Source organism: Capsella rubella, unplaced genomic scaffold, assembly GCF_000375325.1.
Source record: "Capsella rubella cultivar Monte Gargano unplaced genomic scaffold, Caprub1_0 scaffold_5, whole genome shotgun sequence".
In the NCBI taxonomy this organism is placed as follows: Eukaryota; Viridiplantae; Streptophyta; class Magnoliopsida; order Brassicales; family Brassicaceae; genus Capsella; species Capsella rubella.
The window spans coordinates 7,307,344-7,331,463 of record NW_006238919.1 but is presented as its reverse complement, the minus strand read 5'-3'; the positions used below and the strand labels follow the sequence as shown (position 1 = coordinate 7,331,463).

The window sequence follows — 24,120 nt, the reverse complement described above, 5'->3', positions numbered from 1 at the left end:
TTGTGTGGCATATATAATATTCATTAGCGTGGCTCTCCAATACAATGGAAACTAACTACTTAAAGAATAAGAAAGGTTAACGAGGAACACGCGTAATTATTAATAATAAAAGTCATCTTTTGAAGATAATGTAACCTTCAATAATACTGATTTAAGTATCATTTAGAAATGAAGAAAAAATGAAATTTTGACAAACAAAATATTTGAAGCTCTTATGCATTGAGAGAGAGAAAAGAAATGGAGAAAAGTGCAACGAAGAGAAGGATAGTGTTGGTTCCTCTTCCGTTACATGGACATATCACTCCAATGATGCAACTCGGTAGAGTTCTTAACTTGAAGGGCTTCTCAATCACAGTTGCTCAGGTAGAGTCCAATCAAGTAAGCTCTTGGCAACACTCTTCTGGTTTTGAATTTTTCACTATACCAAAAAGCGTATCACTTTTTCAAGATGAAGCACTTGAACCAGTGGAGTATCTAATAAGGCTCAACAAAACCAACGAGGCGGGCTTCAAGGACTGTATAACTCAGTTGTTGATACAAGGAGGCAATGATATTGCATGTATCATATACGATGAGTTCATGTACTTTAGTGGAGCTGCAGCTACGGAGTTGAAGCTTCCTAGTCTCATCTTCAGCACTCAAACTGCTATACATAAAGTTTGCTGCTATGTTATAAGCAAACTCAATCCCAAGAAGTTCTTGATTGACATGCAAGGTACCAAAACCTAGCTTATTACCCATTATATATAAATCCGGTTCTTTAACTTTTGCTCAACATCATTTTTTTTTTTGACATTGTAGATCCTGAACTACAAAACAAGTTAGTGGAAAACTTGCATCCTTTAAGTTACAAAGACCTACCAACTGCAGGATTTGGGCCACTAGAAAGACTTATAGAGCTCATTAGAGAAATAGTCAACAAAAGAACAGCCTCAGCTGTTATTATCAACACTGTTACCTGTCTAGAGAGCTCGTCTTTGACAAGGCTGCAACAAGAAATCAGCATTCCGGTGTATCCATTAGGCCCTCTACACATTTCAGCTTCATCTTCGGGACCTAATTTACTAGAAGAGGACATGAGCTGCATCGAATGGCTGAACAAGCAAAAACCGAGGTCAGTCATATACATTAGCTTGGGGAGCATGGTACAAATGGAAACCAAAGAAGTGTTGGAGATGGCTTGGGGATTATGTAGCAGCAACCAGCCTTTCTTATGGGTAATCCGACCTGGCTCTATCGCAGGCTTCGAATGGATAGAGTCATTGCCAAAAGAAGTCATTAGGATGGTCTCAGAGAAAGGGTATGTTGTGAAATGGGCACCACAAATAGAAGTACTTGGACATCCTTCAGTGGGAGGCTTTTGGAGCCACTGTGGATGGAACTCAATACTCGAGAGCATTGCAGAAGGAGTTCCAATGATTTGCAGGCCCTTTCAAGGAGAGCAGAAGTTGAACGCTAAGTATATAGTAAGTGGTTGGAGTGTAGGGATTCATCTTGAAGGTGAAGTGGAAAGAGGAGAGGTTGAGAGAGCTGTGAAGAGATTGATTGTGGATGAGGAAGGCGCAGGCATGAGGGAGAGAGCCCTCGGTTTGAAAGAGAAAGTCAAAGCCTCTACTAGAAGTGGAGGCTCCTCATACAATGCATTGGATGAGCTTGTCACACACTTGAGCACATAGTAAAGTTGTTGAACTTCATGTACGTATCATAAGAGAGCATTGATTAATACGTATATCAAGCTTGATTTGTTATTCGAATTCTCGAATGCCTCTTTTATATATTACGTTACACGCATGTTGTTGTTTCTTATTTCACGAGGTAGTCGAAATATGACTTCCATTTTAATTTCCGAAGAAACATTATCTCACAAACCATACGTATCATCTGCATATAATTGCTACTGGCTAGACCAAAACATTGCAGAAACGCTTACAAGTGCTCTACAAACTCTAACAATGGTACGTCCATACAAGCATTTTGCATAAATTAATACTAGTCTAACCTAACCTAGCTAACTCTATACGGACAAAAAAATATGTCTATGCATGTAACCACTTTTGTTGAATATTTCGTGTTTGGTGACCTACGTCTATATGTATACTCTCTTTAGTCTTGCCATACTATCAATATCTTAGAAAATACAAAAAAAAACCTACCCAATGTCGCTAAAAGCCACCAATTCTTATTTGAGCTAAAAACAAACATACAAAGGAAACATAAAGTTTTCTTCCTTCTGTTGAAATGATTATTTAAATTTCCCACGAGGAACACTTACTATATAAAATGAAGATTTCAGAAATTTCCCAATGCAAATGGGATTTTCTAATTTCCTTCTAGTAGATGTCATAGGAAAAAAAGACACTTGGAATAGTTTAGTATCAAGACCAAGCTTTTGTTTGAATAGATCTTCTCAAACCCGAGACCAGAACATATTATATGGTCTCGTCCCAAGCACTATTAGAACTGGTGACCTCTAAGCTTTTGTTAGAGATCTTTACCAATTGCGTTATTAGCACTTGATTTGTTTGAATGTTACCTGGAAGGTTATATGCTAAAGAAAGACAGACAATGAGGGATTTTTTTTTTTTCTTCCCAGTAATTTAATCTATGCATGTGATGTCTCATGTACATGCATATAATATACAGTTACAATAGGCTTAATTCCTAAAGGAAAAGTAAAGCTAATGAAAACTTCAAGTAACAGAAGCAATATTCTAGCCTTGAATTTTATAGATCAAGCTTTACCATGAATAAGAGAGCAGTTTGTAGAAGAAACTAGAGCCTCTGTTAGAAATGGAGGTTCTTCACACAACTAGCTAGATGACTTTGTATACGATCATGAAGATTCTGTGAAGCAATCAGAATTTATCTCTATACACTACACCATATCTGCCAGTGGTGCTCTGCAACTCGGATACAATTTTTGGTTAAAGAAAGGTAAATGAGGAACACTTAATTCTTATGCAAACAGATAATAAATACTTTATTGTATATACTACCCGAAGTTACGAAATGTTTTGAGAGATACTGATGTAGCATGTGTTAAGATCTTCGTTGCCAAGTAAGTGATGTGTCAACCTTTATCTTCACAGCTAAGTAGTTGACTTGTTAGCATCGTATATAAAATTGTCTCTTTTGGGATATTGTGGAATTTTTCTTACACAAGTGGGATTTTAATAGAAGTACTTGGATCTCACTTATTGCATTTGAGAAGATAGAACAAAAAAAAGGGAGAGAAGGAGGTCAAGAAATGGAGAACAGAGCAGAGAAGAGAAGGATTGTGTTAGTTCCAGTAGCTGCACAAGGACATGTAACTCCAATGATGCAACTTGGGGTAGCCCTTCAGTTAAAAGGCTTCTCAATTACAGTTGCTAAAAGACAGTTCAAGCAAATAAGCTCTTCATTACAACATGTTCCTGGTTTTGACTTTGTCACCATACCAGAAAGCTCAGATATGTCTGAATTTAAAGGACTAGGACCAGCCGAGTTTCTGATGAAGCTTAACAAAACCAACGAGGCAAGTTTCAAGGAGTGTATAAGTCAGTTATTGCTGCAACAAGGCAATGATATCGCATGTATCATCTATGACAAGCTTATGTACTTTTGTGAAGCTGCAGCTAAAGAGTTCAAGCTTCCTAGTATCATCTTCAGTACTAGCAGTGCTACAATTCAAGTTTGCTACTGTGTCTTAAGTAAACTTGAGGCTGAGAAGTTCTTGATTGACATGAAAGGTGCCTAAGAGAGCTTGACGATCATTTCGCAATCGGTCAGTTCACTCATATTTTATTTCTTACTTTGCAGATCCTGAAATGCAAGACAAGGTGTTGGAAGGTTTGCATCCTTTAAGATACAAAGACCTACCAACTTCAGGATTTGGGCCATTAGAGCCACTTTTGGAGATGTGTAGGGAAGTAGTTAACACAAGAACAGCTTCCGCTATTATCATCAACACAGCAAATTCTCTAGAGAGCTCGTCTCTGTCTTGGCTGCAACAAGAACTCGGAATTACAGTGTATCCGTTAGGCCCTCTTCATATTACAGCTTCATTGCCGGGACCAAGTTTACTGCAAGAGGACAGGAGCTGCGTTGAATGGCTTAACAAGCAAACACCAAGATCAGTCATATACATAAGTTTGGGAAGCAAAGCTCACATGGAAACCAAAGAGATGTTAGAGATGGCTTGGGGATTGTCGAATAGCAAACAACCTTTCTTATGGGTAATCCGACCAGGTTCTATCCTTGGCTCCGACGGGATAGAGTCATTGCCAGAGGAGATTAGTAAGATGGTTTTAGAAAGAGGATACATAGTGAAATGGGCACCGCAGATAGAAGTACTTGCCCATCCTGCAGTGGGAGGCTTCTGGAGCCACTGTGGATGGAACTCAACACTCGAGAGCATCGTGGAAGGAGTCCCAATGATTTGCAGACCATTACAAGGCGAACAGAAGTTAAATGCTATGTATATAGAAAGTGTTTGGAGAATAGGGATTCAACTTGAAGGTGAAGTGGAAAGAGGATGTGTAGAGAGATCTGTGAAGAGATTGATCATGGAGGAAGAAGGTGCAGGCATGAGGGAGAGAGCCCTTGTTTTAAAAGAGAAGCTCAAAGCCACAGTGACAAGTGCAGGCTCATCATATAACGCATTGAATGAGCTTGTCAAGGACTTGAAAACACAGTGAAACTATTACACAATTCATGTATTTATTTTCAAGCTTGTTGTTCTTTCTTACCTAGCTAGGTCTTTGAAAATTCGAATAAACATGTCACAAAAAAACGTATCTGCATTATGTTGTTATACCAGTCTCCAAAACCACTCAGAAACTTTATAACTGCTACAAACTCAAAAGCACCACCAAAGCATTCTTTTTGAAATGAGAATTTCTACATTAGTCGAAACGTGTAATAATTGCAACCAAGATTGGAGAATTTAGCCATTTTTAAAGGATATTTTAAGAAGGTGCATACATGAGGAAAAGAGCCATTGTTTTAAAAGAGAAGCTCAAAGCTTCTGTAAGAATTGGAGGCTCCTCATACTTCTTGGGGAAAGAGTGAAGAAGCTTTGAATTTATAAGATCAAGCTTGATCTTGCAAATTTTACAGTGCTAAAATTTGTAATTTTACATGCCTCTTTTGGAAACAAAATAAAAGATGGGATTTTGAGGCTTACCAGTAATTCCTCCCAAAGACTCTTTGCCATTTCTTGTCTAAAGGCACAAGCTTCCCAGTTCTTGAAAATGTTCCCTGACAACACCAAATACAGTTTTAATAAAAGGATCAATAAACGGAAGTGTGACCATTCTCGCACTTTACAGCGCAAGTTTTAAACTAGAGGGAATCTATGAGTATAAAAAAGACAGATTCACAAGTTGCATATGTTAATTTCTGTTTTAACATCATTCACAAATTCACCTGCAGAATAATAAAGCATGCTATGTATAAATAAGATCATACTCACTAGTCACCACAACCTAAGTCTCCTCAAAGTTGACAACATATAACAGAGAATAATAACACTATGATACAGCAGATGGTCTTCTAACTATATGGCAGTGGGGGTATGAATTCTTAATTCTTAAAAAAATATGCTCTTACTAAGCATTTACTTGTATACCACAAACATTAAGGTATGAATCAGATATGCCACAATGAAGGATTTCAAGAACTTGGTCTAGGAATGTGGACTCTTAGATTGACACAAAAACAAATTAAAGAATGTGAACTTTTGGGGCACATGTGGGTGGGTTGTTACAGTAATAAAAAGACGTAGTTGTCACATGTGGAACAGTTGCCTATATAATATGGCATATATTGGAAGCTAGTGGAATTTTCCAATAATGACAATTATATGGGTCACTTATATTTAATGTTTTTCTGTAATAAGAGAGAAAGGGGGAAACAAAGAAAGAGAGATAGAAGTCAAACAATGGAGAAGAATAGGATAGTGTTAGTTCCGGTTCCAGCACAAGGGCATATAACCCCAATGATGCAACTTGGAAAAGCACTTTACTTGAAAGGCTTCTCCATTACAGTTGTTGAGGGACAATGCAATCGAGTAAGCTCTCCTTCTCAACACTTCCCTGGTTTTCAATTTGTTACCATGCCAGAGAGCTTACCAGAGTCTGAATTCGAGAGACTTGGGGTATTCAATTTTACGTTGGAGATCAACAAAACAGGTGAGACAAGCTTCAAGGACTGTATAAGACAACTGTTGCAGGAGCAGGGCAATGATATATCATGTATCATTTATGACGAGTTCATGTACTTCTGTGGAGCTGTAGCTACGGAATTAAAGCTCCCCAATGTCATGTTGTGCACTCAAAGTGCTACAAACCACGCTGCACGCTGTTTTTTTAGCAAACTCAATGTCGAGAAGTTCTTGGTCAACATGGAAGGTGCTCATCTAGCTTAATAACCAATCTTGAAACCACTAAATTTCACTTAATATGGTTTCTCTTTTGACTTTGTAGATCCTGACCTACAAGACAAGGTGGTAGAAAATTTGTATCCATTAAGATATAAAGATCTCATGCCTTCGGGATATGGGCCAATAGAATCACTTTTAGAGTTTCGTGGGGAAGCAATCAAGAAAAGAACAGCTTCAGCTGTCATCTTTAACACGGCGAGATGTCTAGAGAGCTTCTCTATGTCATGGTTGCAACAAGAACTCGGAATTCCAGTGTACCCTTTAGGCCCTCTTCACATTACAGCATCAGCGCCGGGATCTAGTTTAGCTGAAGATGACATGAGTTGCATTGAATGGCTGAACAAGAAGAAACCGAGATCAGTCATATACGTAAGCGTGGGAACCATATCTCTAATGGAATCCAAAGAAGTGTTGGAGATGGCTTGGGGGTTGTGTAACAGCAACCAACCTTTTTTATGGGTCATCCGACCGGGTTCTATCCTTGGCTTCAGTGGGATAGATTCATTCCCAAAAGAAGTCAGTAAAATGGTCTCAGAAAGAGGATACATAGTGAAACGAGCACCGCAAATAGAAGTACTAGGACATCCTGCAGTGGGAGGCTTCTGGAGCCACTGTGGATGGAACTCGACACTCGAGAGCATCGTGGAAGGAGTTCCAATGATTTGCAGACCTTTTACCAGCGAGCAGAAGATAAACGCAATGTATTTGGAGAGTGTTTGGAATATAGGGATTCAACTTGAAGGTGAAGTTTTAAGAGGAGCTGTCGCGAGAGCTGTGAAGAGATTGATTGTAGATGAAGAAAGTGTAGGGATGAAGGAGAGAGCCCTCAGTTTGAGAGAGAAGCTTAAAGTCTCTGTAACAGGTGGGGGCTTCTCATACAGCGCATTGGATGAGCTTGTCGAGCACTTGAAGAGAGAGTGAAGAAGTGAAACTTCATATATTATTAGAGATCATTGTATTGTATGGAACAAGCTTGATCTTGCAAAGTTTACAAAGTACAATTTTTTTTTTTTTAATGAAATAAAAAGAATTGAAGTCAGATACAATAATATCTTTTGGCAGTTTACTTAAGATAGAATTGATACAGCAGAAAATGACAATTCTTGGGTCTGGACCATCTTTTAATATGAAGCCAAAGTCGGCAAGAGAAGGAGGAAGACAAACCCATGTTTTCTTTTCTTTGGTTACCAAGATAGAGTGACATAACAATCTCACCGAGTAAATAGAGCCAAGAAAAACATAATACGGATGAATTAATGTCCACAAGTCTGCGAATCTGTTTTTTATTCAGAAATGTATTCCTTGTAATAAATCTCATAGATCGGTCACTGTGTAGAAACCAAATTCGTGAACACAGGGCAGAAAGATATTTTTTAGTTGTTCTTGTAGGTGTTTGTAATGGAGGAAAAGCCGGCGAGGAGAAGGGTATTGCTGGTTCCAGTTCCAGCTCAAGGACATATATCTCCAATGATGCAACTTGCAAAAAGCCTTCACTTGAAGGGTTTCTCAATCACAGTTTATCAGACCAAGTTCAACTACTTTAGCCCTTCAGATGACTTCACTGATTTTCAGTTTGTCACTATTCCAGAAAGTTTACCGGAGTCTGATTTTAAGAATCTCGGGCCAGTAGAGTTTCTGCTTAAGCTCAACAAAGAGTGTCAGGTGAGCTTCAAGGCATGTTTGGGTCAGTTGCTTCTGCAAAAGAGTGATGAGATCTCATGTCTAATCTTCGATGAGTTCATGTACTTTGCCGAAGCTGGGGCCAAAGAGTTTAATCTTCCAAACGTCATTTTTAGCACACAAAGTGCCACGGCTTTTGTTTGTCGCTCTGTGTTTGACAAACTCTATGCAAAAAATGTCCTGGCTCCCTTGAAAGGTAATCTATAATTCTCTGCTTCAGAGTTTCCGTAAGCGCCTAAATCTTGTAACATTATTGGCTTTTTACCTTTCCGCAGAACCAAAAGAACAACAAGAAGAGCTAGTGCCAGAGTTTTATCCCCTGAGATACAAAGATTTTCCGGTTTCACGATTTGCATCATTAGAAAGCGTAATGGAAGTGTATAGGAATTCAGTCGACCAAAGGACAGCTTCCTCTGTCATAATCAACACAGCGACTTGTCTAGAGAGCTCATCTCTAACTTTTCTGCAACACCAACAGCTAGAAATTCCATATTATCCTATAGGCCCTCTTCACATGGTGGCCTCAGCTCCTACAAGTCTGCTTGAAGAGAACATGAGCTGTATCGAATGGTTGAATAAACAAAAGGTAAACTCGGTATATACATAAGCCTGGGAAGCTTAGCTTTGATGGAAATCAATGAGGTGATGAATATGGCTTCAGGATTGGCTGCTAGCAACCAATACTTTTTATGGGTGATCCGACCAGGTTCAGTACCTGGTTCAGAATGGACAGAGTCCTTGTCTGATGAGTTTAGTGAAATGGTTTCGGATCGGGGTTACATAGTGAAATGGGCACCGCAGAAGGAAGTACTTGCTCATCCTGCAGTAGGAGGGTTTTGGAGCCATTGTGGATGGAATTCCACACTAGAAAGCCTCGGCGAAGGAGTTCCCATGATCTGCAGGCCATTTTCCAGTGATCAAATGGTGAACGCGAGGTACTTGGAGTGTGTTTGGAAAATTGGGATTCAAGTGGAGGGTGAGCTGGTCAGAGGATCGGTCGAGCGGGCTGTGAAGAGGTTAATGGCGGAAAAAGAAGGAGAGGAGATGAGAAAGAGAGCTCTCACTTTGAAAGAAAAACTGAGAGCCTCCATTACAAGTGGAGGTTCTTCACACAACTCGCTGGAGGAGTTTGTACACTTCATAAGAAGTCTGTGAAGATTGTTGTCTCTACTAAAACACCCAACACATCAAGATTCCTTTTTCAACTATTCAAAGTTGCTTTTAGAGAAAGTATCATATCCTACAAAATCTAAGTGATGCCAAAATGTATTTGGAAAATGAATGAAAAGTGTTGGAGGAATGAATGAACAAAACACAGTTCATTTCTCTTGAGGTTCACAATCAGTCAATCACTCTATGTTTTAGCTAACATCTACAAATAGAATCACTATAAACCTCATTACCATTAAAAAAAAATGACCATAAACTATTGCCTAATTCTAGAGACTACTAAGATACATGAAGATAAAGGAACAAAAGAAATGTATCAACTCACTTTTTCAATAAGTTACTGCAGTCTGTTTCCATATCCACCATCTTCCCTGAATCAATACTTGCCAAGACACTGTCTCCCACGACATTTCCGAAGACTGTGACGAATCTCCTCTTCTTCGTGAGGCATCAATCGAAAAGTGTATGTATTTTGCAGTATCTAAATGCTTTCATATAACAGAAAAGACACTTTCTCTCAATCACATAACGTATAGATTATATTTTTCGATTGAAGGCTCACGAAGAAGAGGAGATTCCTGGTTGGTATTTTTGAACATTCCTCACAAACTCACCTGCAGAATAACAAAATAATAAAGATTAGTACTGACCCCAACCTAAGTGAGTTCCAAAAGATGACAACATGTAAACGAGAATAACACAGCTACACTGCAGATTGTCTCTGAACATATATAGCTAATATGAACCAGCTACACTGCAACTCACTGTTCCTCCGACTATGTAACCCAGATCAAGTTAAATACAGAGCTGGAAAGGCCCTTCAGCTCTTCCATACATAAAACATAAACACCAACAAGTATATGCAATCATCAAGAAGTTTCAATTCTAAGAAAGTTCAGAACTTTGCTCCGATTTAAGAAACTACAAAGGTACCTCTTTTATCTTTTCGTTGACTCAGATTCTCTCCGGCTTCTCTAGCGAGAGTCGTCGAGTGGGATTCTCTCCGGCTACGACGGTCCAAAACCACCGCAAATTGTGGCAGGTGGGTCTGGTTAGTGCAAAACCGATCAAGGTTGGGTTTTGTTTTTTTTGGAGGAAGGCGAGGAGATTGTGTGAACCGAATGTTCCGGTTTTTCTAAAAACGCTCCTCTGGATTTCTGGTTTAGTTTATTAACCAGTTAACCAGCGCGTGTTTTCCGGTTATTTTCTTTTTAATTTGTGTGAAAATTCGTAATACATTCTTTTGTTCAGCAAGAAAAACTCGTAATACTTAAATCATATACCAACCCTTTGAAGATTGGAGAACCATATGTGACTTTTTGAAGTAAATATATTGTAATAGTATGTATACCAACTCTTTGGACTTTTACAGAATAATTGCACCAAATTTAGAAATTTTAACAAATGAGGAAATTTTGTCATCTATTTGATAATGACATTTTAATTATATTATCTAAATCTCCAAAACAAAACCAAAAAATCACCAACTCTTATGTGAGACAAAACAAACCAACCAAACTCCCTTAACGTGTAACCATGTTAATAAGAGTAGTTGCCACACGAGGAAGACTTAAACTATATAATATTTGCATATTTGGATGATTACGGAAACTTTTCAATTGCAAGTGGGATTTTAATAATAATTTCAATCAGCTATTTAGATGTGTTTTCCGCATTGAGAGAAAGAGGCTAAGCAATGGAGAAAAGAGAAGCCAAGAGAGGAAGGATAGTGTTAGTTCCAATACCAGCACAAGGTCATGTTACTCCTATGATGCAACTTGGGAAGGCCCTTTACTCCGAGGGCTTCTCCATTACAGTTGTTGAGGGACACTTCAATCAAGTAAGCTCTTCTTCCCAAAGCTTCCCAGGTTTTCACTTTGTCACCTTAAAAGAAAGCTTACCAGAGTCCGAACTCGAAAGACTCGGAGGAATCGAGTTTATGATAATGCTCAACAAAACCAGTGAGGCTAGCTTCAAGGACTATATAGCTCAGTTGTTGCTGCAACAAGGCAACGATATTTCTTGCATCATCTACGACGAGTACATGTACTTTAGTGGAGCTGCAGCTAAGGAGTTTAACCTTCCAAGTGTCATCTTCAGCACTCAGTGTGCTACAAATTATGTTTCACGTTGTATACGAAGCAAACTCAACGCTGACAAGTTCTTGGTCGACATGGAAGGTGCCCAAAACAATATAAATAACCTATCCCGAAACCATTCGTTTTCACTTAAACTTTGGTATATATTTTTTCAGATCCTGGAATGCAAGAAAAGGTGGTGGAAAATTTGTATCCTTTAAGATACAAAGACCTGCCAATTTCAGGAATGGGGCCACTCGAACATGTTTTTGAGCTCTGTAGGGAAGTAGCCAACAAAAGAACAGCTTCCGCTGTTATCATCAACACGGTGAGCTGTCTAGAGAGTTCGTCTCTGTCATGGATGAAACAAAAACTTGGAATTCCGATATACCCTATAGGCCCTCTTCACATGACAGCTTCCCCACCTGCTAGTATAATTGAAGAGGACATGAGCTGCATTGAATGGCTAAACAAGCAGAAACCGAGGTCAGTCATATACATAAGTGTGGGAACCGTAGCTCAAATGGAAACCAAGGAAGTGTTGGAAATGGCTTGGGGGTTGTGTAATAGCAACCAACCTTTTCTATGGGTCATCCGACCAGGTTCAATCCTTGGCACTAACGGGATAGAATCATTGCCAGATGAAGTCCATAAGATGGTCTCCGAAAGAGGATACATTGTAAAACGGGCACCGCAACTAGAAGTACTTGGACATCCTGCAGTGGGAGGCTTCTGGAGCCACTGTGGATGGAACTCAGTACTGGAGAGCATTGCAGAAGGAGTTCCAATGATTTGCAGGCCCTTTCATGGCGAGCAGAAGTTGAATGCAATGTGTATAGAACGTGTTTGGAGAATAGGGTTTCAGATGGAAGGGAAAGTTGATAGAGGAGAGGTTGAGAGAGCTGTGAAGAAGTTGATCGTAGACGAAGAAGGTGCCGGGATGCAGGAGAGAGCCCTTGTTCTAAAAGAGAAGCTCAAAGCCTCTGTGAAAAGTGGGGGTACCTCATACAACGCCTTGGATGAGATTGTCGAGTACTTGAAGACAAAGTAAAATTTTCAACTTCATGTATTATTAGAGACAATTGAACTGTATTACCAAAGCTTGATCTTTCAAAATTTACAAAGTTCATGTTCATTGGCAGAAACTCATTGTTCAAAGCAATCAGAGACACACAATTTGTCAATAATTTATCTTCCATTGCAGACAAGGGAATCACCATTAAATCAAGGATGTTAAATATAAGATGTAACATGCATCAAATTTAAGTAATAAAATAGCCTCTGCCCTTAAATGTAACTTAAGCAAAAGTTGGCTGCAAATGCTCTGAAATTGTATAAATCAAACTTGTTCTAGCAAGATTTACAAAGTAGAGACTTGGTTTACTTTCTAAGCAAAATTTACAAATCAAATACTACTAGTTAGCTCAAGATTCATAGAACTGTTGCATCACGAACAAAAAAAAAAAGACTATTTGGGACATCTTATTAAATGAAACAAGAGTGCGAGGTGGAGGACCAAGAAGACAGAAGAGGTCTTTCTTCCGTCGTAGGTTACTCTCTACCAAGATAATTAAACTGTTGTCGCTTCATCGTACTAGCAGACACTATCTACCACAAGCTTCACATGTGGGAGAGCTAGCCAACAAAACATGATACGGAATGAATTTACGTCCACAAGTCAGGAAGTCTCATATTTATATCAGAAAGATACTTCTTTGTATAAATATCGTTAAGACATTCAAAGAAGTTGGAGCAGAGTTACCATAACTTGCAAAGCACGGTGGTGAGAGAACTGTTTCTTAGCTATTCTTGCTGGTCTTCAAAATGGAAGGAAAACAGGTGACCAGAAGACTAGTCCTGGTTCCAGTTCCAGCTCAAGGACATATAACTCCAATGATGCAACTAGCGAAGATCCTTTACTTGAAGGGCTTCTCAATCACAGTTGTTCAGACAAAGTTCAATCGTTTTATTCCTACAGATGACTTCATTGATGTTCATTTTGTCACCATCCATGAAAGCTTGCCGGAGTCTGATTTCAAGAATCTCGGACCAATACGGTTTCTGCTTAAGCTCAACAAAGAGTGTCAGGTGAGCTTCAAGGACTGTTTGGGTCAGTTACTTCTGCAACAAAGTAATGAGATCTCATGTATCATCTACGATGAGTTCATGCACTTTGCTGAAGCTGCAGCCAAAGAGTTTAATCTTCCAAACGTCATTTTTAGCACACAAAGTGCCACGGCTTTTAAATGTCGCTCTATGTTTGGCAAACTCTATGCAAACAATGTCTTGGCTCCTCTAAAAGGTAACATATTAATTCTCTGTTTTAGTGTTTTCAAAACGGGCAATAATGTTGTAACATTATAGGCTCTTTCACCTTTACGCAGGACCAAAAGAACAACAAGAAGAGTTAGTGCCAGAGTTTTATCCCCTGAGATACAAAGACTTTCCGGTTTCACGATTTGCATCATTAGAAAGCGTAATGGAAGTGTATAGGAATTCAGTCGACCAAAGGACAGCTTCCTCTGTGATAATCAACACAGCGACTTGTCTAGAGAGCTCATCTCTAAATTTTCTGCAACACCAACGGCTAGAAGTTCCATATTATCATATAGGCCCTCTTCACATGGTGGCCTCAGCTCCTACAAGTCTGCTTGAAGAGAATATGAGCTGTATCGAATGGTTGAATAAACAAAAGGTAAACTCGGTAATATACATAAGCCTGGGAAGCTTAGCTTTGATGGAAATCAATGAGGTGATGAATATGGCTTCAGGATTGGCTGCTAGCAACCAATACTTTTTATGGGTGATCCGACCAGGTTCAGTACCTGGTTCAGAATGGACAGAGTCCTTGTCTGATGAGTTTAGTAAAATGGTATCGGATCGGGGTTACATAGTGAAATGGGCACCGCAGAAGGAAGTACTTGCTCATCCTGCAATAGGGGGGTTTTGGAGCCATTGTGGATGGAACTCAACACTAGAAAGCATCAGCGAAGGAGTCCCCGTGATTTGCAGGCCATTTTCGGGTGATCAAAAGGCGAACGCGAGGTACTTGGAGTGTATTTGGAAAATTGGGATTCAAGTGGAGGGTGAAATGGACAAAGGATCAGTCGAGAGAGCTGTGAAGAGGTTAATGGTGGACGAAGAAGGACAGGAGATGAGGAAGAGAGCTGTAAGTTTGAAAGAAAAACTGAGAGCCTCTGTTATAAGTGGAGGTTCTTCACACAACTCGCTGGAGGAGTTTGTACACTTCATAAGAAGTCTGTGAAGATGGTTGTCTCTAGCTACTTTTTAAGTCCATGATTCCATCTTCTTCGGATAACTTGTTCACTACATAGACAAATATATTTATCTTTACATTCTAAGAACACTTCAAATCTAAATAATATGATAGTTTCTGCTCTTGACATTGCTCTCAGTAGCCTTCCAACCGTACCTTAATCCATTCCATTTCTTGTATTTTTTGTGTTAGATTTGATCTACAGCTCACTAACTCCGGTTCAACTATAAAAAAAATGTTTTAGGGTATACCTTTAGGTGGCTACCACCAACTCTCATACGATACAAAACAAAAGAAACCAAAAAATAAGTAAACACGTTTTTCTTGGAGTTAATGTCACTTTCTTCCTTCTACTAAATGCCAAAGCAAACACACAGGCGGACGCAAGTAGAAGAGTATGGGTCAGTTGACTGAACCCATTGAAGAAATTCAGCTTTCGTATGGTTTAAGTTACAATAAGCTAATGTTCTTCTAATCTATGCAAACAATGTCCTGGCTACCTTGAAGGGTACTCTAAAATTAGTTTCGGGTTTCCCCTAGTGTCTATAATGTTATATCAATAAGGTTTTAACCTTTTCGCAGAACTCAAAGGACAACATGATGAGCTAGTTCCAGATTTTCATCCCCTAAGATACAAAGAATTTCCAGTTTCACGATTTGCATCATTAGAAAAGCACAATGGAACTGTATAAGAATACAGTTGACAAACGTTCCTCTGTGATAATCAGCACAGAAAGCTGTCTAGAGAGCTCATCTCTGTCTTTTCTGTATCCTATAGGCTCCTACAAGTCTGCTACGAGCCTCCATTACAAGTGGAGGTTCTTACAAGTCTGTGAAGGCTATTGACTCAACTTGAAAACCCAAAACATCAAAATTCCTTTTTAAACTATTCCATATTTTGTTTCTCTTTAGCCAAAGATATGCACACTCTCTCCCAACGGGTGCAGTGATTGTAGTACCTAAACCCACCACACAAACCCAATATATTTCAGAAAGTATCATGTCCTAAAAACCTATGATATGCAACCTTTTACATGCATATATAATGACTGATTGAAAATTCTTGAAAGAGATATGAATGAACAAAGCACATGTCATTTCTCTTGTCACAAATCACAATCACTCTAGTTTTAGCTATCATCGTCAATCCGATCAGTATATATATCATTACAGAAAAGTTACCATAAATCTTGTCTAGCTTTAGAAACTAACATAAATGAACACAAAGGAACAAAAGAAATGGAGCAACGACTCACTTTTTTAATACGCGTCGCAGTCTGTTGTCAAACCTGTCTGCTTGCCAGGACACTGTCTGCTACGACATTTCAGAAGCCTGAAAAATCTCCTCCTCCGCATTGGGCGTGAATTAAAAAGATCATTTTGGTGTCTTTGATTTCATCTGACAGAATACACATGATGCTTGTTGATCATTTTTCTCCAAATCACATAATATATAGATTCCATATGTAACAAGCATGATCTAGCTCACATATTGGCTCATATCGCAATCCTACCGTAAGCTTCTCATCCTGCTTCCAAGCTATCCACTCTTTGGCAATTCATCCTTAGCTGAGTCAACAGATCATTGTTGTGCACAAAAGTAAACAACAGGAACATGTAGAGCAACAAGTAATGATTACCAGCGAAAAGAAGCCGATATCTCCAAGAGATAAACTCGTTGATTTTCATATATCAAGTCCATGATTCCATATTCTTCAGATAATTATTCACTACAGAAACAAATATCTTTATCTTTACATTGTTAAATTATAAGAAAACATCAAATCTAAGAAATATGATAGCCTCTGCCCTTAAATGTAACTTAAGCAAAAATGGGCTGCAAATGCTCTGATACCATATTTAGGATACCAACTAGATGACATCATTAGTAGCTACTGTTATGATGACAAAGACAAGAATTATATATGAAGATGAAATCCTAGTATACATGAAAAGTATCAAAAAGTTGATGGATTTGAACGAAGAGGTCCACAAAAGCATGCAGACCATCTTAACATTCGACAAAAAAAAAAAAAATTGAGCAGTATTCTAATTAGTCTACTCCGCAAACCAATTTTTTCCAAATAAAAAACAATTTGAATCAAGTACAAGTATTCTTTATTCAGTTCCCTCAGAAAAGAATGATCTTTCATGGCAGTTTTGTGGTAAAACATGTTCATTTCCAAGCCAAAGAAGTCCTGCTAATAACTGATTTGATGTATGTTTGTAAAGTATGCATTGTCATCAGGTGAAGGAATGTGATATCTATACATATAAACCTATTGGAAAAGTATCAAAGATCCAAGCTTTCATTATGTTTGATTATCTCTATAGTTTAGATAGAATCGCAAGTTTCTCCCAAAGACTCTTTAGCTTACCTAGTGTTAGTTAGAGGCCAGTTGTTAAAGATCTCTAAAGAAGTCCCCTGTCAGCACCAAAATACACAAAGGATTAGTGAAACATCTCTCACACACGAAAATGTAGACTAACAAAGGATTGAATATAAAGAAAGAAAGAGGTTGCATCTACTACTGATTTGGTATTAGAACATCTCTAACAAACTCACCTGCAGAATAATTGAAGTGAGATATGTATAAAGATTATATTGACCGCACAACCTAAGTGTCGAGTTCCATAGTAGAACACAGACAGCTACACAACATATCGTCGCTACCTACAGAGCAATGACCCAGCTTCTCCTCTTACATAGGGAGTAAGATTTTTTATCATACAAGTTCCAATTCCAAGAAAGTTCAAAACTTGCTCCTCTTACAGCACTGACTTTGATTTGACTTAATAAAACTAAAAACAAAGAAACAACTTTTGTATTAAAACTGAAAAGTTACCTCTTTTTATCACCAGCGGAGGAGTTGCGACGGTCTAAGCCCATCGGAAATTGCCGCATTTGTGTCCCCCGGTTAGTGCCAAAACCGATAAAGGAGGAATTTTGGAGGAGAAAACGAAAATTTCTCGTACTTATTCGTAAACTATTCCTCAGGATTTCCGGTTTAGGCTAACCAAAGTGAATTTTCCAGTTCGTACAGCTTGCCACCAAGGTGCAAGAGCATCTCCCATGGTTAGCCATTTGGAAGGTGCTTACAAATTTTTTTTGCATTAAATTTTTAAAAATAAATTCATAAGCAACTCTATTTTGATGTTGAAAAATTTGGTGGTCCAATGATATGACTCTTACTGAAGTACTTAAAAACAAAATTTAATTTAATTTGAATATTATCATATTTTAAGTATATAAAAATAAAAATAAATAGAAACATTTATTATAATTTATAAAAGAAAACAAGTTATTGCATACTATAAAATATTTAAAACATGACATAAAATTATATACGAAAGCATACAAATTAAAAACAAAATAAGACTAGTTGTAATATTGATTTGTGTCAAATTACAAGGAAAAATATTTTTTTTGTTTATATATTTTTTCACTCACCTTACTCATATTTTGACATGTCAACGGCCCTTAGCCTTTGCTTAAATTGATTTAAGCTACAAGGCTTATGTTTTGTAATTGATTTTGCATTAAATATAATGCAATTAATATAAGCAATGTGTTAAGCATTGCATTAAGCATGGTCTAAAGTGTTCGATAAAGCTTATATTCTGTCTGTGGCTTGCTCAACATGAGATATGGTTATTTCGGTTTGGGACCTCTTACTAAGACTATGTTGCAGGTCTTATAGCCAGTCCCCCAACTTTTTTGGCCAAAAAAATAATAAAGAATTTTCATGGGTCGTTTCTTTAAACGAGACCGTCTTTTCTCCATTCGGGAATCCCACTGACACGTGGCAACCCGCGATTGGTTACTTTTTTTTTTTTTTTTTTTTTAGTTCTGAAAAAAAGAAAAAAAAAAAAAAAATTGGGACTAAAACTGGTCCAGAGATGCCCATGCCCTAAAATGATGATAGGATAGGACGACCACGTACACCACCTACCACATACAAGCTTCACATGTGGAAATTAATGTCCACAGATTTATATCAAAAAAATATTATTTTTTTATGTATAAAGATTACTTATTTTAGAAAGATAAACACAAATCTTTATAGAGTGTACATCATGCAGCATCGAATCTAGTAAGACTATAAGACAAAACAAAACAAACAAAAAAGATATAAAGAAGGAAACGTTTTTTCTTGGGGATGAATGTCACTTCCTTCCTTCAATAATAATAGTTATATAGAGACGTTACGCATTGCAACATGAAAAGATAGGAAGAGAATTAGAAGTTAAGCAATGGAGAAAAGGGAAGCAAAGAGAAGGATAGTGTTAGTTCCAATACCAGCACAAGGTCATGTTACTCCAATGATGCAACTTGGGAAAGCCCTTTACTCGGAGGGCTTCTCCATTACAGTTGTTGAGGGACACTTCAATCAAGTAAGCTCTTCTTCTCATCAATGCTTCCCTGGTTTTCACTTTGTCACCTTAAAAGAAAGCTTACCAGAGTCTGAATTCGAAAGACTCGGAGGAATCGAGTTTATGATAATGCTCAACAAAACCAGTGAGGCTAGCTTCAAGGACTATATAGCTCAGTTGTTGCTGCAACAAGGCAACGATATTTCTTGCATCATCTACGACGAGTACATGTACTTTAGTGGAGCTGCAGCTAAGGAGTTTAACCTTCCAAGTGTCATCTTCAGCACTCAGTGTGCTACAAATTATGTTTCACGTTGCGTTTTAAGCAAACTCAATGTCGACAAGTTCTTGGTCGACATGGAAGGTGCCCAAAACAATATAAATAACCTATCCCGAAACCATTCGTTTTCACTTAAACTTTGGTATATATTTTTTCAGATCCTGGAATGCAAGAAAAGGTGGTGGAAAATTTGTATCCTTTAAGATACAAAGACCTGCCAATTTCAGGAATGGGGCCACTAGAACATGTTTTTGAGCTCTGTAGGGAAGTAGCCAACAAAAGAACAGCTTCCGCTGTTATCATCAACACGGTGAGCTGTCTAGAGAGCTCGTCTCTGTCATGGATGGAACAAAAACTTGGAATTCCGATATATGATATAGGGCCACTTCATATGACAGCTCCCCCACCTTCTAGTGTACTTGAAGAGAACACGAGATGCATTGAATGGCTGAACAAGCAGAAACCGAGGTCAGTTATTTACATAAGTGTGGGAACCGTAGCTCAAATGGAAACCAAGGAAGTGTTGGAAATGGCTTGGGGGCTGTGTAATAGCAACCAACCTTTTCTATGGGTTATCCCTGGCAATAACGGAATAGAGTCATTGCCAGATGAAGTCAATAAGATGGTCTCAGAAAGAGGATATATTGTGAAACGGGCACCGCAGATTGAAGTGCTTGGACATCCTGCAGTGGGCGGATTCTGGAGCCACTGTGGATGGAACTCAGTTCTGGAGAGCATTGCAGAAGGAGTTCCAATGATTTGCAGGCCCTTTCATGGCGAGCAGAAGTTGAACGCAATGTGTATAGAACGTGTTTGGAGAATAGGGTTTCAGGTGGAAGGTAGTAAAGTGGATAGACGAGAGGTTGAGAGAGCTGTGAAGAAGTTGATCATAGACGAAGAAGGTATCCGGAAGCAGGAGAGAGCCCTTGTTTTAAAAGACAAGCTCAAAGCCTCTGTGAAAAGTGGGGGTGTCTCATACAACGCTCTGGATGAGCTTGTCAAGTACTTGAAGACAATGTAAAGATGTTCAACTTCATGTATTATTGTATTGATCAAGCTTGGTCATGCAACATTTACAAAGCACGGGTGTTTTTTTTTTCGTATGCAAGTAAGAAAATAAAGTCCTAGACTCCTAGTATCTCTCTTTGCATGTTGCATCACAATAAAAAGACAATTTTTCTGTTTGGGACATTTTAGGAAATGAAACATTTGTATTTGATTACTCTCTAACAAGATAAAGAGAAGTAACTCCTCGCATACACCATCAAACAAGTATGAGAATCTGATATTTATATCAGAAAGATACTTCTTTCAAGAAAATATCATAAACATTCAAAGAAGCTGAGGACCATAGTAATATTTCGTAGTTGTTCGTGCAGATTTTGGAAATCGGAGAGGAGCCAGCGAGGAGAAGACTAGTGTTGGTTCCAATTCCAGCTCAAAGACATATATCTCCAATGAGATCTCATGTCTTATCTACTATGAGATCTCTTTTTTGTTACTATAGCATAGTTCATGTACTTTACTGAAGCTGCAGCCAAGGGTTTTAACTTAAAACTTTTAAGCTTCCAAACTTCATATTTAGCACAACAAGTACCATTGCTTTTACTTTTCACTCTGTGTTCAACAAAATCTATGCAAATAGTGTCTTGGCTTCCTTATAATGCACTCTGTTTTGAATTTCCCCTAGTGTCTATAATATTGTGTCACTACGACGGCTTTAACCTTTTCGCAGAGTCCAAAAGAAAACAAGATGAGATAGGGCCACAGTTTCATCGCCTGAGATGCAGAAACTTTCCGGTTTCACAATTTGCATCATTATAAAGCACAATGAAGCCGTATAGGAGGAATACAGTTGACAAACGAACAGCTTAACAGCTTCCTCTGTGAACCAACACAGCAAGCTATCTAGAGAACTCATCCTACACACAGCAAGGTAAACTCGGTAATATACATAAGCTTTCTATTCTAGAAGAATCTTGCTACTATTTAAGAAAATAATCAAAAGGGGGAGACAAAAGTGATCTGAGGATAAGGTTGTCACCGAAGAGAAATCATATATTAATGGAAACTATAAGATTACAATCTTATATTTGGAAATGAAAAGGTCTTGAAATTATTATCTAAATCTCAAAGTAGAACCCTATGTCAGCAAGAAACATTAAAAACACTTTTGCTTTTGTTGGAAAGTCACTTTCTTAACTTTTGATGGAAGTTTCATTGGTGTGTGGCTCTCCAATCAGTCGTAAGGTTATCACTTTAGATAAGAGAAAGAAAGGTCGTCATATGAAAAGATTGTTTATAAATGGCTTCTTTTTATAAATTCAAAAGTAAATAATCCATGAAGATTGTGTCTGACGCTATCCCAAAGGAATAAACAATTAACAACGCTCTCACTCTTGTTTAATCACTCTAACAAGTCTACAGACAACACAGCAAAGATAATTACCTCACAATATAGAAAATGAGTGTATATATGAAACTTGTCAGAAGTCTTCAAGTATGCATTTGTGCTCCAAGAATACTGATTTAGCTTCGACACAATATGTTCGTTTGATCTTTCTTACATAGATGCAATTTGGCCTTTCGGATGGATAACTCTGGCAAAAGATAAGAAATTACGAGAAGCCAAGAACCTGTAACAACAATCAAATACGAATCAAGACCTGCTAAGACGTAAAACAATTTCGAAAAGGTCTAACTAATTCTATACCTAGATGATCTACCTGAAGACAATGGTATTTAGCAGAGAAACACAAAACATACTAACGAAAATGCTTCTGCGATGGATAAACTCATTCGAGTATTTTGCAATACATTTACAAGCCGAGAAATGCTCAATCTAGCTAGAATCTTAATACTTGTTTGATTCTAAAACGCATCAAAAGAATCATATTCCGAGAACATGAAACTAGCACTTTCTATAAGCAAACTAGAAGATTACACTTGTGCAGCACTACATTCGGCTTTAACGCACACAAAACAATGGCAAGGCACGTGACACAAACATTTACATCTCTTGTGTTCAGAGCAAAGCTTGGTTACAAGCATTCAGCTTTCCCAAAAAGCAAATACGACACACGGTTCTCAATAAACATTCTTAAGAACAGCATATAGTTCCGAAGATGAATCGTACCTGGCCATGATTATATTAAATACTTTTCAAGAACAGTTAACTTAGAGCAAGAATCTCAAAATCAAATTCGACTTAGTTGACGATGTTAGTTATGTCAAAAACAGCAATCAAGTGATTAAAGCCTCAAGACTTTATTGTATACTATTTATAGTAAAAACAGAAACTCGATAATATTTCCATCAAATCATATTAACTGTACTCAAAAAGATAGAAACTTGACAATAGTAGTTACCAATCTATAGACTTCTTCAATTCCTTTTTTCAATTCTCATTCGCGCTTCCACCGCCAACAGAAGGATAAGAAGCCATGGATCCAAACTTATTCTGCTGCATCATATATGGATTTGATTCAAACGCACCACTCCCACCAGCTCCACGATGATGATGGTGGTTCTGATGATAAGGATCATGCCCATGATTTTGGTGATGATAACCTTGCATACCCATATGATGTGCATATACAGGCATCTGCATCATCTGCTGCCCTCCGTAAGGTACCGGAATTGGCACTCCAACGTGACCAGCTGATCCACTCCCCTGGCCGTTACCGCTACCGCCACCACCGATGTCTTGGAAGCTCTGTGGAGGCACAGGTGTTGAAGAGAAGAGCTTATCGGAAGCAGAGGGACCTTCATTCGTCAATCCCTGCATCCGCTTGAGGTAAAGCCTATACTTCTGGAGATGAGAAGCTACGTTTTCTCGAGTAAGTCCTTCGACGTTCATCAGCTGCATAATCGTCTTCGGCACAGCGTTTTTGATCCCTAAGTGAGCCACAACATCCACGAATCTCTTGTGTAGCTGCGGCGTCCACACTAAACGCGGTCGTTTCAGTGTTTTCCCAGAGAGATCCTCAGTTCCTGAATCACCTTCCTCAGCCGCCATCGCCGCATCCGGATCCACACCGCCATCTCCATCTCCCTCGCCGTCCGATGTCTTCTGCTTCTTAGAATCCGATCCAGGACTACTCGATCCAACTCGATCTTCCACCTCCACCGCGTTGCTATTGTTGTTCGACGAAGAGGTATTGGGACCTGAAGATCCGCTACGCAGCGACGAGAGCGTCGTCTCCGATGCTCGATTCACATCCTGAACCGTACGGCTCCGCTCCGGTGTGATACTAAACGCCATCGCCAGATTCGGCGGAATCAAAGAGTATGAAAGCGATGCTAAATCCTCGTCGCTTGGTAATCCCATCTCCCATTCCATAACCCTATCTCCGTCGCCGGAAACATCGTAATCGCTCATCCTCACTTCCTCTCCCATTTTTCACTCTCTAATTTCTCGAAAATTCAGGTAGAGATTAAGCTCGTTGAAGCTTAGATTCGTTGAGAATTAAGATCAGAGAACGGAGAAAGCTAAGGATTGAAATTTTGTGGAGAAGTTTGGTTTGTGACGACGACGATGAGAAAAAAATTTCAAAAGAGAGAAATAAAAATATCTTTTTGGTGGAGGAAAAAAAAAAAAAAGAGAAAAAGAAAAAGAAAAAAGCAAAAAGATAAATAGAAAAAGCGTAATATCTAATTCCAGATCGGCCTTTGTGTTAGTGCCAACGTGGACGAGTTAACAAGATATTTTAGATCTTCTAAATATCTCCAAACCGACTACGATTTTAATTTTTGACACGTGTGTATTATCAACGAGTAACATCACAACACGTCATGATTTCACACAGTAGTCGTACTGTAGCTGATTATAAATGAAATT

The 24,120-nt window shown here is 38.5% G+C and overlaps 8 protein-coding genes and 2 long non-coding RNA genes across 15 annotated transcripts; 7 read left to right on the top strand and 3 right to left on the bottom strand.

Annotated features, from left to right (window-relative positions):
- Positions 1-100: 100 nt before the first annotated feature.
- LOC17885922 (UDP-glycosyltransferase 76E4) lies at positions 101-1,791 on the top strand. Its single transcript, XM_006291065.2, has 2 exons — positions 101-715; positions 802-1,791. Exons 1-2 carry the CDS (start codon positions 238-240, stop codon positions 1,674-1,676), a joined length of 1,353 nt encoding a protein of 450 aa, XP_006291127.1. The 5' UTR covers positions 101-237; the 3' UTR covers positions 1,677-1,791.
- A 1,357-nt stretch (positions 1,792-3,148) lies between these two features.
- LOC17886493 (UDP-glycosyltransferase 76E4) lies at positions 3,149-4,810 on the top strand. Its single transcript, XM_006292278.2, has 2 exons — positions 3,149-3,728; positions 3,799-4,810. The coding sequence occupies exons 1-2, from the start codon at positions 3,248-3,250 to the stop codon at positions 4,674-4,676; spliced, it is 1,359 nt and encodes a 452-aa protein (XP_006292340.1). The 5' UTR covers positions 3,149-3,247; the 3' UTR covers positions 4,677-4,810.
- A 221-nt stretch (positions 4,811-5,031) lies between these two features.
- On the bottom strand, positions 5,032-10,414 carry LOC111830713. 3 transcript variants are annotated; one of them, XR_002834052.1, is made up of 4 exons: positions 10,205-10,414; positions 9,979-10,097; positions 9,597-9,885; positions 5,032-5,238 (listed from the first exon to the last, which is right to left on the bottom strand). It is a non-coding gene; the product is annotated as an uncharacterized LOC111830713 (long non-coding RNA). The 3 variants fall into 3 exon arrangements; XR_002834051.1 differs by having other exon boundaries at positions 10,037-10,097; positions 10,205-10,409; XR_002834050.1 differs by lacking the exon at positions 9,979-10,097 and having other exon boundaries at positions 10,205-10,401.
- LOC111830712 (UDP-glycosyltransferase 76E4-like) lies at positions 5,844-7,394 on the top strand. The gene is made up of 2 exons (XM_023783381.1): positions 5,844-6,389; positions 6,465-7,394. The coding sequence occupies exons 1-2, from the start codon at positions 5,861-5,863 to the stop codon at positions 7,340-7,342; spliced, it is 1,407 nt and encodes a 468-aa protein (XP_023639149.1). The 5' UTR covers positions 5,844-5,860; the 3' UTR covers positions 7,343-7,394.
- On the top strand, positions 7,569-9,401 carry LOC17886181 (UDP-glycosyltransferase 76E12). The gene is given in 3 exon segments (XM_023783383.1): positions 7,569-8,297; positions 8,377-8,697; positions 8,700-9,401. Coding segments are annotated over 3 exon segments (1,356 nt in total). The 5' UTR covers positions 7,569-7,819; the 3' UTR covers positions 9,257-9,401.
- A 514-nt stretch (positions 10,415-10,928) lies between the features above and the next one.
- Positions 10,929-12,467, top strand: LOC17885984 (UDP-glycosyltransferase 76E6). The gene is made up of 2 exons (XM_023782581.1): positions 10,929-11,451; positions 11,526-12,467. Exons 1-2 carry the CDS (start codon positions 10,968-10,970, stop codon positions 12,398-12,400), a joined length of 1,359 nt encoding a protein of 452 aa, XP_023638349.1. The 5' UTR covers positions 10,929-10,967; the 3' UTR covers positions 12,401-12,467.
- Positions 12,468-12,572: 105 nt separating this feature from the next.
- LOC17885491 (UDP-glycosyltransferase 76E12) lies at positions 12,573-15,217 on the top strand. Its single transcript, XM_006291058.2, has 2 exons — positions 12,573-13,651; positions 13,734-15,217. The coding sequence occupies exons 1-2, from the start codon at positions 13,174-13,176 to the stop codon at positions 14,612-14,614; spliced, it is 1,359 nt and encodes a 452-aa protein (XP_006291120.1). The 5' UTR covers positions 12,573-13,173; the 3' UTR covers positions 14,615-15,217.
- Positions 15,218-15,311: 94 nt separating this feature from the next.
- On the bottom strand, positions 15,312-17,727 carry LOC17885528. Of its 3 annotated transcripts, none has more exons than XR_002833844.1 (5): positions 17,473-17,726; positions 17,005-17,051; positions 16,116-16,356; positions 15,883-16,025; positions 15,312-15,585 (listed from the first exon to the last, which is right to left on the bottom strand). It is a non-coding gene; the product is annotated as an uncharacterized LOC17885528 (long non-coding RNA). The 3 variants fall into 3 exon arrangements; XR_002833843.1 differs by lacking the exon at positions 15,312-15,585 and having other exon boundaries at positions 15,762-16,025; positions 16,116-16,195; positions 16,267-16,356; positions 17,473-17,725; XR_002833842.1 differs by lacking the exon at positions 15,312-15,585 and having other exon boundaries at positions 15,762-16,025; positions 17,473-17,727.
- A 1,072-nt stretch (positions 17,728-18,799) lies between these two features.
- LOC17886580 (UDP-glycosyltransferase 76E6) lies at positions 18,800-20,502 on the top strand. Its single transcript, XM_023782549.1, has 2 exons — positions 18,800-19,364; positions 19,439-20,502. The coding sequence occupies exons 1-2, from the start codon at positions 18,881-18,883 to the stop codon at positions 20,299-20,301; spliced, it is 1,347 nt and encodes a 448-aa protein (XP_023638317.1). The 5' UTR covers positions 18,800-18,880; the 3' UTR covers positions 20,302-20,502.
- Positions 20,503-20,553: 51 nt separating this feature from the next.
- LOC17884992 (transcription factor LUX) lies at positions 20,554-23,907 on the bottom strand. 2 transcript variants are annotated; one of them, XR_002833841.1, is made up of 3 exons: positions 22,649-23,907; positions 21,730-21,916; positions 20,554-21,202 (listed from the first exon to the last, which is right to left on the bottom strand). XR_002833841.1 is itself a non-coding variant. In XM_006291406.2 (2 exons), exon 1 carries the CDS (start codon positions 23,677-23,679, stop codon positions 22,678-22,680), a length of 1,002 nt encoding a protein of 333 aa, XP_006291468.1. In that variant the 5' UTR covers positions 23,680-23,907; the 3' UTR covers positions 21,558-21,916; positions 22,649-22,677. The 2 variants fall into 2 exon arrangements, 1 of the variants encoding a protein (XP_006291468.1); XM_006291406.2 differs by lacking the exon at positions 20,554-21,202 and having other exon boundaries at positions 21,558-21,916.
- Positions 23,908-24,120: the final 213 nt, after the last annotated feature.